General features: G+C 36.4%; 1 protein-coding gene across 6 annotated transcripts in view; it reads left to right on the forward strand.

Moving 5' to 3' along the window:
* The window catches only part of rbfox1 (RNA binding fox-1 homolog 1), a 186,860-nt gene that overhangs the window by 145,291 nt on the left and 17,916 nt on the right, over window positions 1-23,653 (forward strand). For 4 of the 6 annotated variants that reach the window (XM_087810096.1, XM_087810097.1, XM_087810093.1 and 1 more), the window contains 7 exons: window positions 5,934-6,080; window positions 6,428-6,481; window positions 10,049-10,141; window positions 13,084-13,144; window positions 15,590-15,643; window positions 18,507-18,642; window positions 21,795-21,834. In XM_087810096.1, coding sequence (XP_087666222.1) covers window positions 5,934-6,080; window positions 6,428-6,481; window positions 10,049-10,141; window positions 13,084-13,144; window positions 15,590-15,643; window positions 18,507-18,642; window positions 21,795-21,834 — 585 coding nt within the window. The remainder of the gene's footprint in view (window positions 1-5,933; window positions 6,081-6,427; window positions 6,482-10,048; window positions 10,142-13,083; window positions 13,145-15,589; window positions 15,644-18,506; window positions 18,643-21,794; window positions 21,835-23,653) is intronic. The other 2 variants (XM_087810094.1, XM_087810098.1) reach the window with 2 other exon arrangements.

Raw genomic sequence — 23,653 nt, forward strand, 5'->3', positions numbered from 1 at the left:
GCCATAAATAAGCAAAAAAAAACATGCCATGATAAGAATACATTATTATATATCAATTCATATCCATTTGTTAAAGTTGGGTTTTTTTTTCCTCACCTCTAGCTTCAAAATAAAGTAATAATATTATTTACGTAATATTCAATTTAAGTTGTTAATTTAATCACTTGTTTAGTTTTGAGAGCCAATGATTGCTCAACAGACTGAAACTTAAGACACTGAATCACGAAACCCTGTGTCAATTATTTACAGATACGAGTTTAAATACTGTTTTTGAAACATGCAATTCAAGACGGAATAGTAGTGACTGAAGCGTTATGAAAACAGTGTCCTTACAGTCAGAGCCCACTAGATGGCTCTCTCTCCGCAGTAGTCTATCGCCTTAAATTGATATTCTATTGACACTTCTAATAATTTTGTAATCCCTGGGCGCCACCTAGTGAGCGCTCAAAAACACTGTTTCATGAAGCCTCATCAGCACAGCATTATCCACTAGTGTTGGACCATGGAAGCACAGAATGAATCATGTATTCACAAGACAAACTATAAAAAAAAAAGTTCCAATATATGGTTTTTTTCCCAGATGTCCAATCCAGGCACGTTAAAAGTGATGTTTAAATCAATACGAACATAAGAGTTTAGGTCAAAACTTTAATTCCTTCAAGGCAAGGTAACCGGAGTCACAGCTTTCAAAGAGGAGGAATCCATAGCCTACAGATTTTATATACGTTGGCTTCCTCCCATCCTCGTGAATTTATGAGACTATAGATTAAGCGAGAGAAAGCTGTTGGCAGCGAAAAGACGGCTAATGGTACATCTGGAAGCCTCATCAGTTCTCCCCTGCAGTCTCTCAGTCTGCTGCAGTCCTCCCACAAAAGCTTCAGACTTTTCCCTTTTCTTTTATACGCTCGACAAGCTGCTGCACACAAAGGCAGTTTATTGTAAACGCCGTCGTAATTGTATAAGGACAGTGTAGCAAGACGTTTATTTTGACACCTTTCTTACAAATTCTTGCTGCAATTTAGATGAAAATACAGATGAAAAACAACAACAATCCTCTTAGACCGTGACCTATTCTCCAAACATTCCTTTCGGTGACCTATTTATGTTATTTCATATCAACAGAAAAGGTGGAGATGGAAATAAGATGAAACGGGGTTCTCGTCCGGATGATGGTGCAGGTGATTATGGGGGATTAGATTGAGCCTCTTCTTATCAGAATCACGGGATCATGATGAAAGGAATGGGCTCGAGATCACCAGACAAGCAACGACTCATGTTCCGAGATGTTTTGAAGACAAAGAAATTGAAGCCGTCCTGAACGGCACCTTTTTTTCGAATGTAGCAAAGGACACATTGATGGTCCTTATAGTTGAAGTATTGAAGATTAATATCCCTCCATGGATTGGATCAGTGGTGAGTAGCTAGTGGTGCAAAGGTTAATGTTACTTCAATTGTTGAGTTAAGAAAACTTCCGTACAACCTTACCCAAAGAAGGAAAAGGGTCTGTGGCTACTTTAGCTTAGCATTCTGTTCAACAACTTGTGGACTTTCACCCAAAATCAATGTATGATTATTTGATTGTTACTTAATATTAAAGAGAAAAGCTACACGCAAGTAGACTGACTCGTTTCATATGGAAACTATATCATTCTTTGTGTATCGTCCATAAAGATTTACATCTTTGCGTGCTAAAGGGTTACCATCCGTTGTTGAAAGATCATGAAAGAAAATGAAACATTTTTAATCAATAAAAGGTAAATGCTTCAATGTGTGGAGATGCATTTCCAGATTTCCCCCACTAAACCTTCCTGAAGAAAACCAAAAAAAAAGACGTTGCGCATCATTAATCGCAACCGTAACACAAAAAGGGCCTAGAAAATAACCTTCAAATATTACCAATTGAGGCAAGCATATTTATCGTAAACACAACAGAAAATGAATGAACTATTGTTCTTAGCAAAAAAACATTTACCAAAAAAACAATTAAGTCAATGATACCATGTGTCCCTTAATCTACACAGCACTTAAAAATGAACATTTTAAAGAGAATGAAGGTAAAATATTTCACTGACCATTGGTGTCTTTGGACTGAACCTGTGAAGGAACTTCGAGTGTTTTCTCTCTGAAGGTTCATTGAAAGACTGAATCCCTCCATGCAAACCCAGATGCTTCCAATCAATGGCAGGTAGTTTGCTGCTGGTGAACTCTGGGAAATGTAGTTTTAAGACCTAATCTGAGATTCATTTTAACAATGATGCTTTGACTTCCAGAACTTGAAAAATAATCGTAACCCAAACAAAAATAAAAGCAAGGTGAGAGCGCCACCTACTGACACTGCTTCATGAAACTTCACAAGGTACACAGCCAACAAATAAAAAAAACATGTTTGTACAATATCATGATACAGATTAAAGTCATGAATGCAGGTCAGTCCATGTAATAATGTTTTGAGAATCTTCTTGGATTTCCACTGGATTACAGTATAACTTATTTTGCTCCTTTTTTGTCTTACGCCTTGCTTCTATTTTTACTTCTACCTTTGTTCAGATCAGTTTTTCAAGCATCCAAATACAATCCATGAAACGCTGTTCAGTGTTGGATGAAAGTGTCGGTGCAGTTTTGTAATTTATTTTATTATCCTAGAAGGGTCCATTTTCTCAGAACCTGAGCATATTATTTTCGAAGAGCAAATATCCTTTTTATTAAATTAAATGAGTGAATCTAAGAATAAAAATGTATCTTTTAAATTGGGCATTATAAGGGGACTTCAACTCAGAAAACACCAATACAGGATATTGTGTATATACATCGTAAAGAATCTATAAAAAATAATTGTGTTTGTATTTAAATATGTAGGTTTTTGTCATTTATTTTCAGCATAATACCATCCAGGTTCCAGTGCTATGGGAAGACATTTAGAAGTTACCATTCATCTAACTCAGGAATGTAAAAATCCACTGTATCTTTAGTTAAAATACATTTTGGGTACAATTGAAAAATGTTCAATGGTGTTGGGGTTTGTGGACCTCTTTGTCCTCAAACATGTTTTCTCGGTAGAAACAAGGCACGAATCTACCATCTGAAGAAGAAAAAAAAAGTCGATTACACGGATGCAGTCTTTTTGGCCATATGTGCTAACGATGACTGACACGGTTTGTGTTGGTTCTGCGAGATCATAAAAGACTATACAGTGTGTCCCTGCCTCACATATCCACCTCTGTTGCCAAAAGGGATTCGCTTTATTGTCTCCCTTGTTGTTTGTTTTATTTCTTCAGCGCGAGCGTGGGCGGATGTCGCTGCCACCTCGGAGCTTTGCACAGATGGCAGTTGTGGCTTTGCCTGTGCGTTTTTTTTTTTGTTTTTTTTTTCTCTGTGTGTGCCGGCATATACCTATGCGTTACATGAAAGACCTCCAGTCTCCTTGCCTTATGCTCGCTTCTTTTCAACATCACACGCCCACACAAACATGCACATATTAATGCGTGGAGGCTTTAGTTGCAGCTGGCTTAACGCCTCGGACTAAAAAAGAAAGCGAGTAGGTGGGAAACAATGCCCTTGTAGTTATTTTAGTATTCAGCACAAGGATTTGGCAGCGATATCAACGTGTAATGGAATTATTATTTAACATAATAAGCGGAGGCTCCCCCCTTAATAATATCTATTCATGTCTTCAATGGTTAATTCCTGCCTTGCTCGGCAGCTTTCCGAGCGAATCAAAGGGTGTTTCCGCTTTTTATATTTGTATTGAATGGCTGTGCAGCCGGCCTCGCACTCTGTCCTTCCCTGTGTCAACGGGTGTCTTGTTTATAGATTGATACCCGTGTTTTTGGGCGCTCTGAAGCGAAGTGAGCAAAGTGAGACCCACACATTCGCACCCACACACACACACATGCGCTGTAGTAACAGGAGTCCAGGGCTTCTCCTTGTGTGTTTATCCACCATTGATCTCACTCACACTGAGAGGTAAATGCCAAATACAGACGGCTGCTGGTTCCTTGTGTTTGTGTTCATTACCACCTATTATGTCCTTGTGTTATTCTTTTTTTTGTGCGCATGTTTTACCCCCCCGCCCGACCGAGCTCTGGCAGCTTTTCATCCGGTACAATTTACAACCTGTGTCTGACTCATGGGTTATAAAGATCAGTGGACTGGGGTCACCGGCGATGAGAGGAGGATCAATTAAATCCTCTTACAAAGAAATTCAGTATTCAAAGGATGGAACTGATTGATGGCACTTTACAGGTATGTTAGGTAAAGAGTCACGTATTTTAATGTTTATTGAAAAGATGAATAAGAAAGATAAAACAAATGTGATTTTTGTCACTCAATACTTCCTATAAATATATTTTAAATGTCATAATTGACAATATCGATTATATAAGTAAAGATTTGCTGTGTTATTTTCCTGATTACATGTTTAAATAGCAGCATATTAATGAGTTTAAATTAGTTTAGAGTTTCATATTTCTATTAGTGACGGACTGATGAAGCTTCACGAAACTTCATGAAACAGTGCCGTGTTTCTAATAGCTCATTAGAGGGCGCCCATATTTTAAAACATATTTGTGGTGTCATTAGAATAGTTATTAAAAGTAAAGGGTTATAGTGTAGAGAGTGAAATAAAGTGAGCCCAAATGTAAGGAAACGGTTTCATGAAGCTTCACCGACACATCACTAATCATTACTTCATACATTTTCCTTCGTTTTGTGATCTCCTTTGATTCAAGCTTTACATTTTAAAGTTAATCTATTATATTTTTACATTAGTCAGATTGAACAGAAGTTAGTCTAAACCATAGAATATTCTATTCTGGGACTTACTTGTCGTTTTTACTAAAGTAGATCTGTTTCCTCAGACACATCTTTCTAGACTCAGACTCTGAGTCAACTAAAAGTTATAGACCAGGGGCCTCAAACTTAACTGGACAGTGCGGGTTGGAGGGCCTATCAGGTGTTTTTTTTGCGAGTCTTTGCTCCTAATTTGATTTTTTTTCTTTTCATTATAATGTTTGCGGATATAAACCTTAACTATCCCATTAGGAAACTGTTGCTGAAACTCAAAGCACAGAATTCAAAGATGGTAAAGTCACAATCATTTTACTTGTACAAGGAGGAGCAATACAGAATATACACTCTCATCACTTCATCCAATTTCCCTTTGAAGCAAGAACTGTTTCGTGGGATATGCATTTCCCATCATAGGATATTTATTAGCCGACAGACAAAAACAAAGGTCACAACCGGATAAACATGGACTCGAATGAATGGATTAGGATGTTTAGTGTTCCCCTTGAAACCTTGTATATGTATTTCAGAGGCATACATTCCGTTTCCTACTCACACCAAGAAATGAAACAAAAGCAATTATGTTAATACATTTATTTAAGTAAATGCAATAACACACACTCTCAGTTATTTTCAAACATTTAATATATAATAACCAAACATATGTATATATATGATAACATTTGATATAATGATATTTATTTCTTAACCCTTGTGTTGTGAACGTGACGGTGAAGGTGAAAGACCTTCCTAGCTTCCATAAATCCATATGCAGTTTTGGAGGTCATTTACCTTGAGGTCATATGGACCCAGAGGCAACACAGGTGTGAAATTGTACAAATACGTAGTCCCTTTCTCAGCCAACACTCATAGCTCAGTTGGTAGAGTGCTTGTCTTGTGGCCTGAGAAGTTGCGGGTTCAATCCCAGCTCCGGATGAGATTGTGGCGTTGTGTCTCTGAGCAAGACACTTTATCCTGATTGCTCCTGATGGTTGAGTTGGCGCTCTGCGTCGCAGCCTACTGCCATCAGTATGTGTGAATTTTGAGACCCCAGTTCTCAAGATGATACATTTAAAACGTGACATCAAACCACAGAGAGATTTGGGTGAGACTGCATATAAATAACTAAACGTCTTGTTGTCTGCCAGCAGACAGACGATGCCGCTCAGACGGACAGTCAGTCATCGACGCAGAATGCAACTGAAAGCACAGACAGCAAAGCCCAACCCAAGAGACTCCACGTCTCCAACATCCCCTTCAGGTTCAGAGACCCAGACCTCAGGCAAATGTTCGGTGTAAGTAAATCTAACGCAGTCCAACACAAGTGAATCCGACAGGAACAAGTTGAGTTTGTGTGTATAAACAAAGTGACACTTAGGAAGACAGCTTACACTTTTCAGCAGCTATTGAAAATAACTTTGATAAACAGGATTTCTGTAGAGTTTCTTACATAGTTAAAGCAAAAATGATTGATTTTAGCAATACAGATAAAATCATTCAGAATTTCTACTTAGTTAAAGCATGAAATACATTCAGAAATGGCAGAATATATATATACTTTTACATATAGAGTGTAATATATCATGAACGTTTAATGTAAAATGTGTATATTTTTCATTTTTTCTTTTTATCCCAATTTCAGCAATTTGGCAAAATCCTCGATGTGGAAATCATCTTCAATGAACGTGGATCCAAGGTATGCATTTTCACTCTTTGTATTTAGATTCTACTTTGTTTTAAAGAGTTAAACTTCTATTTTTTTAAATATATTGTGCCGATTTATGTGTGTTAAGTATTCTATCCATCAATAGTAAAGAGAAAAACTAAATAATGCAGAGCAGCAATTCTCTGTCCAACATTTCACGTTAGTAGTTTTTTGGTTTATGATTCGAGTGTGTAACTTTAAATCAACACAACGCCAACAGTAGGTTTGTGGGTTTTTTTGTTATTTTGACCTGCAGATGGCTGCACAGAAACTGTTTTCTTGGTCACAGCTTTAACAAGCTGCTAAATTTGACTAAATCAATGTTTGTATGGAGGGTCAGTGCTGACAGATTGTAAAGAAATGAGTGAAATGTTTCAGGTTATGATGGGATAGCAACATGTTTTATCCTGATACGTGTTTAGTCTGAAATCTGAATTTTGTCAGTTTTTAATGTGAAACTAGTGGTTTAGAAATGTTTAACTGCAGCATGTGTTAGTTCAGACTTCTTAGAATTACAGTGGAAGGTAAAACTGTCCTATTTTCGGATTGGTGGTCTCAGAAGCATCACTTTTTCTCCAGTTCCTAAACATACTGTTTATGTCTTTAGCTGACAAGCGTCTAATTTCCCTCTTGTATAAATGTGAGTGATGATGTACATGAAAAAAGCATTCTTTTGGCCACCACAGTTTCTGAGCCAATTCTGGCCCTCCTAATTATTTTATATGGATCAGCCACCGGATCATTGTGATCCATGAAGATTTTAAATTAAGTGTTATAGATTAACAGAATATTGATGTTTTAGAAGATATAAGGAAACTTCAAAAACCAATAGTTAGTGGCAAGAATGAAATTGGATGTTAGAGGAAGTATAATCATAGTAGTTGAAGCTTCATGTATTTTTTGGTATATCAAACAGTCCAGTGAACTTTTACATTTTGGCCCATTTATCTAATACAGACAATACTTACTTAATACTGTGTTCTATCTCTTTGTAACTGTGTTCTATCTCTTTGTAACATATTCTGGAGCTGCTGAACCGTGAATTTCTCTAAGGAGATGAATAAAGTATCTATCTATCTATCTACTTATGTGGCCCTAATGAGGTGAAAGCAAAACTCAATCAAATCATGTTGAAACAAATAAATACATTTTGCATTTATTTATTTTAGTTATTTTTAACTTGCGACTGAATATCTTTTTGTTCGAGGTTTGTCACTACTGTGAGTATTCATTGCCCATCAAGGAGATATTAAATTAATATTGAAATAAAAAAAGCAATACAATTACAATTTTATCCGATTCATCTCATTTCTATTCGATTTGTTTTTTGTGATTTAACTTGTTTTGTTTTTTTGTTCTTCCATTATATTAAGGCTTCTTTTGAGAAAATTCAATTGCACATCCCTGATCTAACGGGACTCACTGGTTCTAAACCCTTTTTAATCTTTTTAATATTAATCACACACTTCGGGGAGCATTTTTAATCAGTGCACTTTGTATGCTAGTTTATATTTTAATGTAATAATTTGTTATTCCCTTATTCTTTTTTAAATTTGTAAACAGTGCATTTTTAAAAATTGTGATCATTGCTTCATTGACTAAGCGAATGTCCCCCACTTCTTCCACTAGTAATATGGGAAGCTTATAGTCAATCTAGTCATCGAAAGTTTTCTTGGAGACGACTCAAAAATTTAAGTATTTTGGCTTTTTCATGTCATGGAATACTTAAGGTGACCCAGATGTGGATGACAATAAAATTACAATAGCTAAGGTGACAAAAAAAAAAGTCAAAAGACAAATTAATACAAAGATACAAATACAACGAAGGTCCAGAAGATGGTGGCAGTGTAACTGAGTCCTTTCTCTCAGTCCAAAAATTACAATATTAAGTAAGTAATTAATTTTTAATTGTATAGCGCTTTTCCAGACCAGGGTCACAAAGTGCTTAACCATCAAAACAATATTCAATAAAGTATATACTTTAAAGGTCAAGATAAAACTGATAACACAACAGTAGTTCCAGAAAATCAAGGAAAAGCCTGAACAAAAAAAACGTCTTAAGATGTTTCTTGAAGGAGTCAGTAGATCCATCAAGCGCAAAGAGAGGAAGATCGTTCCAAAGCTTAGGAGCAACAGCCTGAAAGGATTTCTCTCCTCTGGTCCTGAACCGTGTTCAGGAACCATAAGTAGATTCTGATCCACAGACCTCAGAGCCCGAGCTGGGGTGTAAGGCCGGATCAGATCAGTGATGTAAGGAGGAGCCTGACCATGAATAGATCTGAAAGTAAGAACCAGAATTTTAAAGTTGATCCTGAAAGAAACTGGAAGCCAGTGAAGAGTTTTAAGGATCGGAGAAATGTGAGTTCTTCTACTAGAGCGGGTTAGAATTCTTGCTGCAGAGTTCTTAATCAACTGCAGGCGAGACAGATCCTTCTTGTTAAGACATGAAAACAAACTGTTACAATAGTCCAGACGAGAAGAAACAAACTGGATTACAAGCTCCAGATCATGTTCCGACAACATTTTCCGAAGTTTAGAGATTTTTCTCAGTTGAAGGAAACAGTTTCTGGTCAGTTTTCTGCAGTGTTGAACAAGAGACATGTCTTTATCAAATACAACACCCAGGTTTCTCAGGCTCATTAAGTCCAACAATAGTCCGTAAATAAAAGAGACAGCTCAGGAGGGCGTGGCTGCAAGTCGCGAGATCCACTGTGGAAGAAGAGAAACACAAATTATATCGAACTCACCAAAGAGAACAAAAAGCACTGCCGAAAAAGTGGTCAGGAAAACGATTAACAAGAGTTTAAGGTAGAGTCCAAAAAGTCAGGCCGGGCGCGAGCATTACCAGGCTAACAAGGGCAACATAGTGACGCTGAGTCTGAGAGGATTCCCGCCTTTATACGTGGCAGTAGATTGTTCATCGTCGGCAGCTGTGGTTCTCGCGGAGCCTCGCTCTCGCCGACTGTCAAGAGAGAGAGAGAGCAGGCAGAAGCAGGATGATACAAAATAAAAGTCAAAATCTTTTTCTTTTGAAATGGAGACTTTAATTCCAAAAAATAGTCGTTGAGATCAAGCTATTCACACAATCCAACTCAAGACTTAAACCAACATTTCATTTTAATAGTTGCTACGTTCGTGCTACAGGCTGAAGTATCGACGCTGCAGCGGAGAATTGTTCCTATCACTTTGTGAAACGACGAATCGATCCGTACAAGAGTGGCAACATCCTCGACGACCTCCAGACGTCCACGAGGAGAGGCAATAATGATTGAGTCCTAATTCGTTGATATTTCCTGAACAAAATATGTCTGGAGTCGATGAGGACCTCAAACATTAACGAGGAACAATTGGATTTAATTAAAATGAATGTTGACGATTGGTGTTTTCAAAGTTAATTAAATATCTACAACTTCATTTAGTGAAGACTGATCAATGCAGCGTCAAAAATGTCCTCCAATCTTCACGCGATGTCAGATACAATCGGCATTTTTTTTCTTTTCTCCTTGTGGTCTTGTGGATTAAACGGAAATAATAACTATGTGTTTTTTGTCTTCACAGGGGTTTGGCTTTGTAACATTTGAACATAGTTTGGACGCCGACAGAGCCAGAGAGAAATTACATGGCACGGTGGTTGAAGGTCGTAAAATAGAGGTACGTTTTTTTGTCTTTTTCAAAACTGCTTTCAGTCTCTTAGTTTAAGCGTGTGTTGTGTGTGTGTGTGTGTGTGTTCTTGTGTGTGTGTGACTATTGCCATCTTTTTCATTAAATCAATTTTTTAATAAAACATTATTTATTTCCTATTACCCTTTTTTTTTTTTTTGACTAAGAAAATCATTTATATTGTGTGTTTTCTTTCATATGATTTGCCTGATTTGAAATGATTTATTATTTGATTCAGAGGGATGCAGACTTGAGTCTAGCAGTGACAAAAAATGGGGGGAAGCGCAAACAGTTTCTTTTAGATCAAAATATCAATGTAAACAAAAACATTTGGTTAGTATAATTTTTGACTGCTTTATTATCGGTATCTTTAATTTTAAATCATTGTGGAGCAAACAGTTGATCATCGGCCTGCAATGTTTTTGATTTATGGTCATTTTGGAGGAAAAAAAATCATTAACATCAATCATTTTTTTATTATTATTTAAAATGTAATTAATTTAAGAGTGAGAAAGCCACTGAGAATAACAACAATTTAATGGAATGTGATGAGAGCCACAAGCCAATATGACAAACAAAAAAAAAACGTGTCCTTTTCAAAATAAAACACCTTTCAGACAGTAATAATCGATACAGATAAAAATGAGGTAGGAGAACACACATTGAGATAATCCTTGTGTTATTTTACAGAATATTTAGAGAGTTTAAGGAGTCGAGTCACAAAATTGTGGGGAAAATGATCATTTGTAAGAAAACAATTAAGCATTTAAAGTTTAAACTGATAAATACCCAAATTATTGATCCCTGACAGGTACATTTATGTAGTTTTGCCATCTTAAGTAATATGATATTTGCTTTAGGGAATATAACGCACAACAACATCCCTTTCTTTCCTTTTATAGTACATTTCTACAAACTATTCACAGATCAACTAGTGACACTCTTCTCCAGCCATTTGAAAGTTCTTGTTATATCGCACAGGGAGCAAGACCATATGTCCCCACAGGCTTTTCTTGATGTTTTGACATTTTAACTCTGGTGGACAAACTTTAATCCAAGACTCGGAGTTAATACCCGTGTTTAACAGTGCCCACTCTTAAGGCTTGACTTCATTTTGAGTCCTCAAAGTTGATTTATTTCTCGCTCTCATTCAGAATCAGAAAACTTTTATTGCCAGTGTTGTAAACGCAACAGAGGGATTTATATTGGTGGCAGTACAGTTTAAAAATGAGTGAAATAATATGAATGAAAATAACATAAGTAATAAAATAAAAATAAAACATATTCAATCATTCATTGTGGATGCGAAGAATTGATAAAGTGACAATTTATCAATAAAGAAGATATAGTAGAAGACGTACTTTTCAATTTTATCTGAACTTGCATCCACGACAGGAAATACAAACACCATCAACAATCTTCAATCTTCAATAATAGATAAACTTATGAAGAACCAGGATGATGGCAAATAAACGTTCTCCTCTTCGTCATCGTTCCTTATAAATTAATCTTATGTTTTAATAATTGTATTTTGTTTCTCTCAACAATATTTCCATTCATTTTTGACAATGCATCCGAGGGTAGGAGCACTAAGAAAAGATCCAGTCATGCTGTCATCATCATAGACCAAAAAAAAAAAAAGTGCTGCTTTCCATGACCTGTGCACCAAACTGTCTCCCCCTTCACTGATACCCTCAATAAAACCATGTGACAGTTTGAGTCTCACACTGCCGGGCGAGGGGGGAAAAAAAAAACAAGGGACAGCTGAAGAGTTTGTGCCGTGATGATTTCTTGGCCACATGAATAAGATGCTGCTTATTCCTTTCTCATCCTCTCCCCCCAACCCCCCTACCTTCACCATCCTTGCTACGGTAGCTTGTTTAGAACCCCCCCCCCCCCTCCATCACAGTTACAACGGTAACAGTACACAAACAAGTGGGAGGGGCCATAAAGGTTTGGGAATGGTAAGTGTGGGCGATTCTGACAGCATCTCCTCTCTGTCTTCCTCTATCTTTTGGAACGTTTGCAACGCTAGAACTCAAGTGACGTTTCTGTTGATTTTTTTAACTGTGGTTGGATTGATGCTCTATATTGACATATTTTCTGAGGTGGAGGCGTGCGTGTCCGTCCACTGAGTGTTCCTCCTGGCGCTGCGTGTGCGAGATATACTGACTGAGCTATGACTTGTTTGCACATCCAACTAAGATTGTGGGAAACCTTCTTGAACATGTGTCGTTGAGTTTGAAAAAAATAATGCACCCTTTTTCTTTTTTTATTATTATTTTGATTTTTTTTTTTCTCTGACCCCTTTTCAGACGATGGAATGATTTCCTTTGGTTGATCACATTTGATGTTTAGATTCCGTTGTCAACGACGATCCTTGCCATGAATCGGAGAGGCTGTTGTGTCAGTGTGAATGCTGCGTGTTGCTTCCATCACAACAGCTCCTCTCATATTCTCAAGAATGACTGGATTGCTGCATAATGCTCCCAACATACTCCCTCCTCCCCCATCTCTTCCCTCCCTCCCCCCTCAAACGGTGTCACCTCCTTCATCTCAAGCTGCATGCGTCCACACATTTTACAGTTTTTTGCCAAGTGCATCTGTTGTTCCTTTACATTGAAATGTCACGCAACATGGGACGGGGAAGCATGTTGGGAAGCTTCACCAGGCAGAAAATATCCAAATGAGAAGGAAAGTGTTTTTTGGATGTGATTTTTTTTTTTTCTTTTTACTTTTCAGTGTTTCTGAATGCGTTTTCATAACATCCAGATGACACGGGTGTTTGCCAGTGTACTGCTTCTGTCTGAAAACACTTGAAGACCGCATGCAAAAAACAAAAAAAAAAAAAAATCCTTACATTCAAAAAGCAACGATGAAGTTTTTGTTGTTACTCATGGAGTCTCTTTTTAAACCTGCTTTTAACTTCTCAGGTCAACAATGCAACAGCCCGAGTCATGACGAATAAGAAGACGGTCAACCCATATGCAAATGGTGAGAACAGTTGAGTATTTTTTGAGATACATTAGTGGCGTGTCACATCATAATCTCTTCATGGGCAGACGCACAATGGTTGTCAGGCAGTATATCTGCTCCAGCAGATACAAAATGGGAGTTTTGGGGGAAAAAAATTGTGGTTGTGGACATTCTAGAACATACCAGAGTATTGTCTGCACTTGTGGCAAGCAATAACCCAAAGCTAGCTTGTTGGCTCAACCCTAGAAATAGTCATATTTCAGTTGACTTCAAAAAGTTATATTTAGTTTAAAAACATCTTGCAGTAGGATGAGTGACAAGAACTCCAAAAATGGACGATGATGCGTTTTCCCAAACTTCCCGCTATCCTTAAAAATGTATACTTTATTATAATATAATAGGATTTACAGTAGTGTCACAAATTACATTTGTTTATTTATTTATTTTATTCCAAAATGTGTCTATTTATAATGTACCGTGTATGGTTTGTCCCATTTAGAAATGGTTGATACATAGGTACAGTTCCTTGGAACAAAAACACGTACCTTTGCCATTTGCTAATTGTTTCTAATTTTAAGAAAAGCAAAGCCGTACTATAGAAGTCCTTCCAGAGAGTAGTTTAACCCAGAGGCCCAAAAAACAAATGAGTTTGTGGTATCCCTTGTGTTGCTTCTAGCTTAAGATAAACAACCTCCACCACTGCATATGTATTTATGGAAGCCAGGGAGGTCGTTCACCTTGACCCAGACACAACACAAGGGATACCACTAACACATTTGTTTTTTGGGCCTTTGGGTCACTTTGACCCTGAGATAACACAATGGTTAAAGGCAGTGGAGTTTATTTAGCCTGGGCAGTCATTTATTCCATGATCCCTTTGAGTAACAAACCATTGGGCTCAAATTCCTGATTTGCTTTAACAAGGCATTTAAATCAGAAAATCCACATTTTTTTATCCCCATTATGAGTGATATCAGCTCATATTTGCAACTAAATTACTCCTAAATTCTTCAGAATTGACGTCCGTCTCTCGTAGAAACCCCTTATAGGAATTTAAGGCAACATTTCAAACCGTCATTGTTGCTGGGCGGCATAGCTCAGACCCTAGAGTGGCATGCTCGTGACTTCCCTTTTGAAATTCCAGCTCCTGACATGTTTGTGTCGTCGTGCCCCCGAGCGAGACACTTAACCCCGGATGGTTGAGCTGGCGTGCGGCATCACAGCCTACTCCCATCAGTGTGTTGTTCGCGTGTGAATGAATGGCTGACTTGGTGTAAAGTGCTTTGGGGGTTGAACCAGCATTTACTGTTTAACAACTATTCCTTGTAGCGACAAATCCGGGACTCACAACAAACGTGTCCATGGTTTAGGGCAGATCAGGACTGGTAGTCATGTTATGTGTTAAAGACCATTAAACCTCCGCAAATAGTGTTTTATAAATTGATCGGATGCACTTTACTTTTATAATGGATTTCCTGAATTTTCCTAAATCTATCATAGAACAATGAAGTACTCTTTTTTTTCTTTTTTTTTTAGTTTTTTTTCTATAACCTTTCACTAGATGTTTGATTTTGGTATGATTTATTTCTGTTGATACTATTAAAACTAGAAATCAATCCTTATTAAAGATGCACACCTTTTCGTCCGCAAATACTGTTTTGTAAGGTGATCGGATGCACTTCACTTTTATAACTTATTTCATGAATTTTCCTAAATCTATCACATATTTAAAAAAGAAAGTACTTTTTCTTTAATTTGTTTTTTCTATTCCATGACCTTTCAGAAGATGTTTGACTTTGGTATGATCTATTAAGGATTTAGAAATACTGTTTTGTAAATTGATCGTATGCACTTTACTTTTATAACTGATTTCCTGCATTAATGTTTCCATTGACATAAGTGGTGAACCTTGGCCAAGATACACTGGAAATAAATTATATTCTAGAAAAATACTGTACTATTTATTTATTTGGTTTTATTTGACCTTCAGATGATGTTTGACTTTGGTATGATTTAACTCTGTTGATCACTATTAAAACTAGAAATCAATCCTTATTAAAGATGCAGACCTTTTCGTCCGCGAATCCCTTACATACACTTTACTTTTATAACTGATTTCCTGCATTAATGTTCCCATTGACATAAGTGGTGAAACTTGGCCAAGAAAAACCTAAAATAATGTAATATTAATTTATTTGGTTTTAATTTTCTATGACCTTCAGATGACTTTGGTATAATTTCTTTCTGTGAATCATTATTGATGGCAAAGAAAAACTAGGGAAAAAAAATAATCTAAAAATAAATCCTATTAAAGATGCACAACGTTTTGAGTCCTCTGAGGTATTTCCATCAGTTGCTAGACTATCTCTATGCTGCGCTCTAGGTGTGAGTCTGAGGTTATCGTTTGTTCAAATGAATAAAACGTGCTCATCAAGATTATGCCATTTTTTGTTTGACTTCAAGGCTGGAAGTTAAATCCAGTGGTCAGCGCTGTCTACAGCCCAGAATTCTATGCAGGTAAGCATATTTAACCTTCTCCTCCCCTCACCATTCCCTTCTTATCTTCCTCATTTGTTCACCAGCGTGACCCCTTTCCTTTCCTGTCTTACACTCTTAAAATCCTGCCTAATTTTTTTTTTTTTTTTTCTGCAAAAGCCTTTTTTTTTGTGAGCCGTGCTGAGCAGCGCGACACAAGCTAGACAAACATGCCACCTTTAATCTGAGCTGTCCAGGTTCCCACCTCGACAATCCCTCTTCCCCCGGCCCCCGCACTGTCATTAACTGAGGCCATTAAGGTGAAAAATACTTGGATTTGGTGATAAGATCAACGTGTGACAGCGGAGGACAGAAGTGAAGCACGGCAGAGGACGAAAAGAGAAGGCGACTAATTGCTCGCGTCTTCAAGGGCGAAGAAAGAAATTAAATATATATTTTTTGTGCTGATTGGAATCGATAATTTCAATTTCTCCGTCGGCTGGAATCATTTCTTCCCTGTCTTTTGTTGAATGTAGGGCATGAGTTTTATAATTTAATAAGACTGTAGGAGATTCAGTGTCTAACTGATCACCAATACATGATTTTTAATAAAATAAAAAAAATAAAATGTAATAAAGACATGTCCATAGTAGTAGTTCTTGATTTCATATCTTCTCCCTTTGCCTTCTACCCTGTGTAGCTGGGATAGACTCAAAGAATAAGAGGATAACGAAATAATAATACAATTTTTCTCCCACCTATTGAACTGTGAGAGATTCCTTTTCGATTCCATCCACCTTTCTTTCCGCTAATGGTCATTAAATGGAACCTTTTGTTCCAGACTCGATGTCACTAAGCATTTAATACAAACACTTCCTCAACCCCCGTTTGCTCTCCAGCAAACACTAATTCCAAGCGAATATCAGCAGCAGCGCCATGTGGTTTTCCGTCATGCCCTGTTCTGCCATCTTTCTAAGTGTTTAACACCACAGTTTAATCTCCAAATGAACCAACAGACTGCAAAGCAACAAATTAGATTCTCCTCAGAGAGAGCGAGATTATGAAACGGCAGGAAAAAAAAAAGCGAGTCATTTTGCTCTCCAGCTGGAGAAAATTAATAATGTGACTCATTGTGTTCCACTGAATAAAAGGGCGAGTGAGAGAAGTTTTTTTTTTTGTTTTTTTTTCCTCGACAGCTTGCTCTGACTCTTCATTGACACATGTAAATTTGCCCCGAAGAAGACCTTCTGCCTTCTATAGAAGGCATCATTTGTTATGTATGCAGGAGTTCAGGGTTATACATTCATTGAGGAAATTAGAATCCAAACAGCAGACAAATGGCGACAGCAACAAAGTTAGAGTTTTTTTGTCAGTATCATGGAAATGATGCCCTTTAACACAGCAAATTATGGTCATGTTGGTTTAATTTTGAATGGTTATGAGTCACAAAGTAGAGCTTTCTAGCTGTTATTTTAATGATGTTCTTCGCTCTCTTCGAGTGTCATGTGACCACCAAAGTATTTTTTTCATGAGTAGGACGGACACAGTGTTTTTTGTTTTTTTAAAATGAAGAGAATTACACACAGAAACAACATTATTTAGCATATTGCCATATTGCAGTTAGACTATTCCAAAACTAGGGGGAGCCAGAAACACTATGTTGAAAAACCCACGGATAGGGTCTTTAATTAAAACCTGCAACATCCAACATTAAAAACTATTCAATATTCACTGCTGTGTTTTTTTGGCTTTTTTGTTTTTGTTGTCAGTTTCACTGTTGTGTTTTCCCTGCAACGACAATAAAAGGAAGTCTAAGTCTATTGCTACTAATGGCTGGGATATTTGAAGATTTTTTTTAATCTATTCAGTTTAACACTTAAAAGCAAATTCAAATCAAAAATTGACGGACATTTATTTATATTTTCTTATATTTGAAACATACACAAAATAATACAAGGAAAAAAATACAAAACATTACAAATAACAATAATAATAATGAAGAAAAATCACAGGAAAGAGAAAATACAAATATATATATATATATATATAGTTGACTTATCGTAGTTTTTGTGCAGCTACAGACATTTATTGAGAGATATAAAATGCATTTAATGACAAATTTCTCCCTCATTTATTTTTTTATTTTATTTTGGTAACACAACATTAAATAAACCACAAACGAAATGTTGTATATTTATAGGAGTGATACACTCACTAGCAACCATTTTTCTTTCCACTACAATTCATAAATCTTTGGATAAATTCAAATTTCCAACCGTTCAATGAATAGTAGCCTGACATTGATTGTGGACAAACTCATTTGTTACGATACCTAACTATGGAGGATTATTACCGTGGAGGTACGTTATCTGATACCCTATTTATGACCACCAGAGGGCATCTCTGAATTAAATCAAAAATGCTTGATGGGCCTTTCATTGACAACGATTATCAGATGATTTTTTTTTTTTTTACAGGTACGGCATAAGGTTTACTAGGCCACAGGGTACAGGAAGATGACAAAAGATGAATAGGAACAATTACCCCCTTACTCTTCTCCTTGTCTCTCTTTGAGAGACTCTTATCCTTTGGCTCAAACCTTCCATTTTTCATCAGCTTGGTAAATGATTCACAGTTTCTATTAGCATTTTATTAGATCTCCCTTTTGAGGAGATGTATAATTAGGAGCAGGAAGAAAAAAAAAAAAAGGCACCTCAATCCTTTCCTCTCCCCTCACTCACCTCTCTCTCGCAGATTAATCCACGTGTCAGTCGCCCCCCATTAAGATTAATCGTAAGCTAATAATAATACTCTGCAACAGCTTAACTCCTTCGCCATATCCGCACACCTCCTTCATGAGTTTGCTTTCTAGATACGTTAAGAGTTTTACATTTTTGTTTTCCAGTACCAGGATTTCCTTACCCAGCAGCCACTGCAGCAGCCGCAGCATACAGAGGAGCCCACATACGGGGGAGAGGACGGACGGTATACAACACATTCAGGGCAGCTGCTCCTCCTCCACATATCCCAGCATATGGAGGGTGAGGGTCCTCTCTTTGCAACGCCTCCCCCCCCCCTCCTTCCTTTTTCTCAAAATGAAAAAAAAAAAAATCCAGTGAAGCGGATGCATGCCCGCGACATATCTGCCTACGACCACAGCATGCTGATCCAACCAACAGGCATGCTGGAAGACGTGTGCCTTTGCACGTTTTCCCATTTGTCAACCCGGGCCTTGAACTGTTGGTGTCAGAGAGCGAGGTGGTGAATTGGAAGGTCTGGCGCTCGTGCTTTTTGAGCTGCCCAAATACAAACAGACGCATCACTTCTGACTGATCTTTTGACTTGAATGCATTACATTTCCCCCCCCCCCCCTGCATTAGTTAAGGAGGCTGGAGAAGTAAGTAAGTAGGTTAGTAGGTAAGTAATAGTTATTTGTAAAAAGCGCCTTTTCTAGACCAGGGTCACAAAGCGCTTGAACAATCGAAAGCAATACATGTTTAAAAATAGCTACAGATTTAAAAAACTCTAAAAGGCCAAGACAACATAGAGACAAACACAGGAGTCCAAGAAAATCAGGGTAAAGCCAGCACAAATAAAATGTCTTAAGATGCTTCTTAAAGGATTCAGTAGATCCATCAAACACAGAGGGAGAAGAAGATTGTTCCAAAGCTTAGGAGCAACAGCCTGGAAGGATTTCTCTTCTCTGCTTCAGAAGCGTGTTCAGGAACCATCAGTAGATTCTGATCCACAGACCTCAGAGCCCGAGCTGGGGTGTAAGGCTGGATCAGATCAGTGATGTAAAGAGGAGTCTGACCATGAATAGATCTGAAAGTAAGAACCAGAAATTTAAAATGGATCCTGGAAAAAACTGGAAGCCAGTGAAGAGATTTAAGGATCGGGGAAATGTGAGTTCTTCTACTAGAGCAGGTCAGAATTCTCGCTGCAGAGTTTTGTATTAACTGCAGACAAGACAACTCCTTCTTGTTTAGACACCAAAATAAACACCCAGGTTTCTCAAAACCAAAATGTTTGGCTTCATATTTAACATTAATGTAACAAACTCGATTGATGAGGGACCATAAGCAAAAAAAACAATCTCTTCTTTGGCCCAAAATCAAGACTTTTTAGTAGGAATCATAATGTAGTCATAATGATACGGTTGGAAAACAAAGGCTGTTGCGAGGGAGCATCATGCAAAAATAAAGGCATGAAAAGCATAAAAAAGAGATAAAATTAAGCTAAATACTAAATAAAAACAAAATCATTTTGCAACCTACATTAAAGTTTATACTGGAGCATCTCTTCTGACTGTAACCAAAAAAGCGTCTCTATCTGGCCAGATTCCGACACAGGACAGATGAACAATCCCAGTGATCAGCTGACTAAATGTCACGGTTGATGAGGTGAGATGTTTGGGTGAAATCTTGGGCAGCAAGTCCTGACAAAGAGATATGTGCTACAGATTGTACTCTTATTAATGCTTCGCTGTTCCACTTAATTACCCGGCGCTACTGCCGCCGCGCTGAATAATTAATGTCGGCCCGAGAAGCTTTTTCATTAAAATCCTCTTTCAAAACTGGCGATGAGTCAACTGCAAATAAATCTGTTGAAAAAAATATATATTTATCTGTTCATTAAAAACAGTCATATAAGGACAATGGAAAGATATTCAGTTTATTATGTTGAACATTTAAATAGATTTTTATGGGATATCGACATAATAAAATATCACATTAATTATCCGTGAAGCTATATTTCCAGCTTTAATTAAACACTTTAAGTATCACATAATATAAATACAAATGTAATGTGTAGGTCTTCATTTATGCCACCAATTTTAATTAAATTTAAACAGTTAATTTGAAGGTTTTTATCAACATCGTTATTCAATATGACATTATTTTCTAATGGTGGTAGAGCCTCGGAGCAAGAAGGTCAGAGGTTGGAAATATCCTCATCCTATAGAGAGATTGTCTTTTTTTATTGCCACGGTTGCGGGTCGGTGTGATGTTTAATTGGTTGATTCGATTGCTAGTTATCTCTCAAGCGTTCTACCCCCACTGCAAAGCAGGAAGTGACATTTGCGACTCTATAATTGGAGAATTAATATACAAAACACTGTTAGTTAGATGTGTGTTTATTCCATTGAACTCCGTCTGTGGTAATACTGAAAGACAACGTTATAAATAAGTATATATATTTATATATATACAGTATATTCAGCCGGTTTAAAAAATATGTTCTTTGAAAAATCTATTTTAAAAATAATTCTGACTCATAACTGAAGATGCATTACTCCCAATTCAAGTACTTTTGTCAAGAAACAAAGATTAAATATTATTATTAGTGAGATGAAGCTTCATGAAGCAGTGCCAGTGTTTTCATCGCTCAGTAGGTGGCGCCCTCAGTTTAAAATAACGTGATTTTTCTAAAGAATTGCTGTTCGAAGTGCCATTTCTGACTCCCTGGATACTTAAATGAATTGTTTTTTGTGTTTATTTATCAAATAAAACTTGGTACTTAATGTAAATAATGGGATTTTTTTAACGAGAAATGTAGGAAAGATGAAAATATACCTTTATTGTGTACAACAAAATCACTAAATGTTGATATATATTTACATTGTGTAGTTTATTTAATTTCTGGTTCATTTTAAACCAAATGCACACTTATTTCATGAATATTACGATAAGATTTTTTTTTAAAAGGTTTTAAGAGCTGATATCAAGACATTTTCCATAGTTTTACTGATAAAAAACATTAGTTATGACATAGTACCGACGAAAACAGGGATTTTAGTCATCATGTTTTCCTTTGTGTTCGGGTTAGCAACATGATACACACAGATGCCACTACCTTTATTGCTAAACCATTAGTTGAGGAGAAAAAAAGGTGGTCTATATTTGTATATAGGTAAAAATATAATCAGATTTTTTACAGATTTTTGGAGTATTGATTGAAAACCTCTCCAGCCTTCTTAGCAAACCATTGAACAGGTCTCCTGCTCGACTCTCAGTTTCAGTTTACTCCTCTTGTTATTCTTTTCTTTCTGTTGGTTGCATTACTATCTGCATTGTGAGATCGAGGTTGGTTGTTAGCCTAGCCTGATGACCTGCATGTCAACATGCACTAATATGAATGTTTTTGTTTTATCGTGTGTTTGTCTGTTTGTTTGTGTTTGCATCCTCTGCAGTGTTGTTTACCAGGATGGATTTTATGGTGCAGATATTTATGTAAGTATTATTTATAGGTATGACATTGCATGCTACACCGCCATCTCCGCTGTTTGTGCACCGATGCTTCTTAGAACAAATAAGTGCTAACCCTTCAACGCTCATGCTCTGTGGGAGGATGGCGGTCCATCACGTCACAGTCTGGTGCTCATCCCATCACACCGAAGCTCCATGTTGATTTGACGTGTTCCTTTTTAGGATATTTCTGCGGAGAGATCCACAAACTGACCCAGTACTTAGAGTTATTGCTTTTGTCATACTTGTTATCCTAACACACCATTACACACTAGTACACAACCATTTTTGTCAAATGATTTTGGGGGTTTTTAAGCAAAAGTCAACTCAAATTTACCAGTACCACTATAACAAAAAATATAACTATTAAGAATTTATATCATATTTCGGATTTTAGTTCTAGTTTTAATTTAAGATGCCATAACATTATTAGCATACATTCAAAACTAATTTAACAAAACTAATTAAACAGAAAATGGGACAGTCTAAAAATATATTGAAAGAAAAAAAAGGTTTTTTTTTAATTAAGGGAAAAATAGAGATATTTAAGCTAAATCCCCTAAAAAGAAGATCCTATATAAATGAAAAGTTCCTCTTTATATGTTAATCGTGATAAGCTTCTTGAAATTAAATTAAATTGATTGAAAAAATGTACTTGGTTTTATCTTAAATTATTCTAATGTATAGTTTTAACCATTTTTTGATCCCATAAAATGGTCCATTAAATGATTTGACTAAACAAAAGTTGACTACAAAAAAATGTAGCCAAGTTGTAGATATTGCAACGACAGATAATCAACTTGAATTGATTGAGATGGTTTCAAGTCACTTGGGTGAAACAATGTTTTTCTCCCATTTGGAAAGGCGATTTATCAATGTTTGGGTTTGTTTATAAACACTTAAACTGAAAAACTATTCATTAGTGTCTCATTGTTTTTTTTATCAAATACAATGTAGCTGACTTTTAGGTTAATTTGCAAAATAGATAAACTGCACTGCGAACAAGATAAGGTTGGTAGATGAAAGATTCCATATTAGAGAATCACTTATTTGAAAAACGTTGGATTAAAAAAATTATAATTATCAACAATTGAGACGGTCGAATCATTTGTCCGCCCTTGTCCAACAATATTCGTCAATGCAACTTTATTGTGGATTATTTATCCAAAGTTAACTGTTTCTGTTTAAACAAAACAACCTTAGAAAGAAACTAATAATTGTTTTAAAAATCAAAAATTCTAGCTATATAATAACATGATGCATGTGAAAAGATAAATCTGTTCATTTTTATATATATATTACAGAATAAAAAGTAATAATATGATTAAAAGTCAACCTTTCCAACCATGATTCACAAAAGAAAATCACAAAATCAAAGTGGTGGTTTCCCACATTGCATCAGTGAAACCTTTTTTTTTTTAATCTGATTTTTGAAACACTTCTTTAGTACGTAAAATAGTAAAATACATATGAACACAGTCCATGTGAAACAAGCCCTCGGATAAATGGTTTGTCCCAAAATCAGAGCATCTTCCTTTCACAAATAATCAGAAGACAATCACTGTAAGCGTAGAAAAGACTCATAGACGACTCTTTTTAAAAACAGCTCTTGATTGCTTTGGCCTTAAATTCTACTGAGAGTTCTTATCAAGACTAGATTATCTTTGACAGTTTATTAAAGTCTCTTTTATATTTGTTGTAGATGTCAAGAAATCAAATAAAGCAAAGTCTTTTAGACCTTATTTACTCGTAAAAAGAAGCATAAAATCTAAAATGACTGAATCAAAATGACACTTTTGTGAAG

The sequence above is a fragment of the Callionymus lyra genome, chromosome 15 (genome assembly GCF_982586985.1).
Source record: "Callionymus lyra chromosome 15, fCalLyr1.hap1.1, whole genome shotgun sequence".
NCBI classification, from domain to species: Eukaryota; Metazoa; Chordata; class Actinopteri; order Syngnathiformes; family Callionymidae; genus Callionymus; species Callionymus lyra.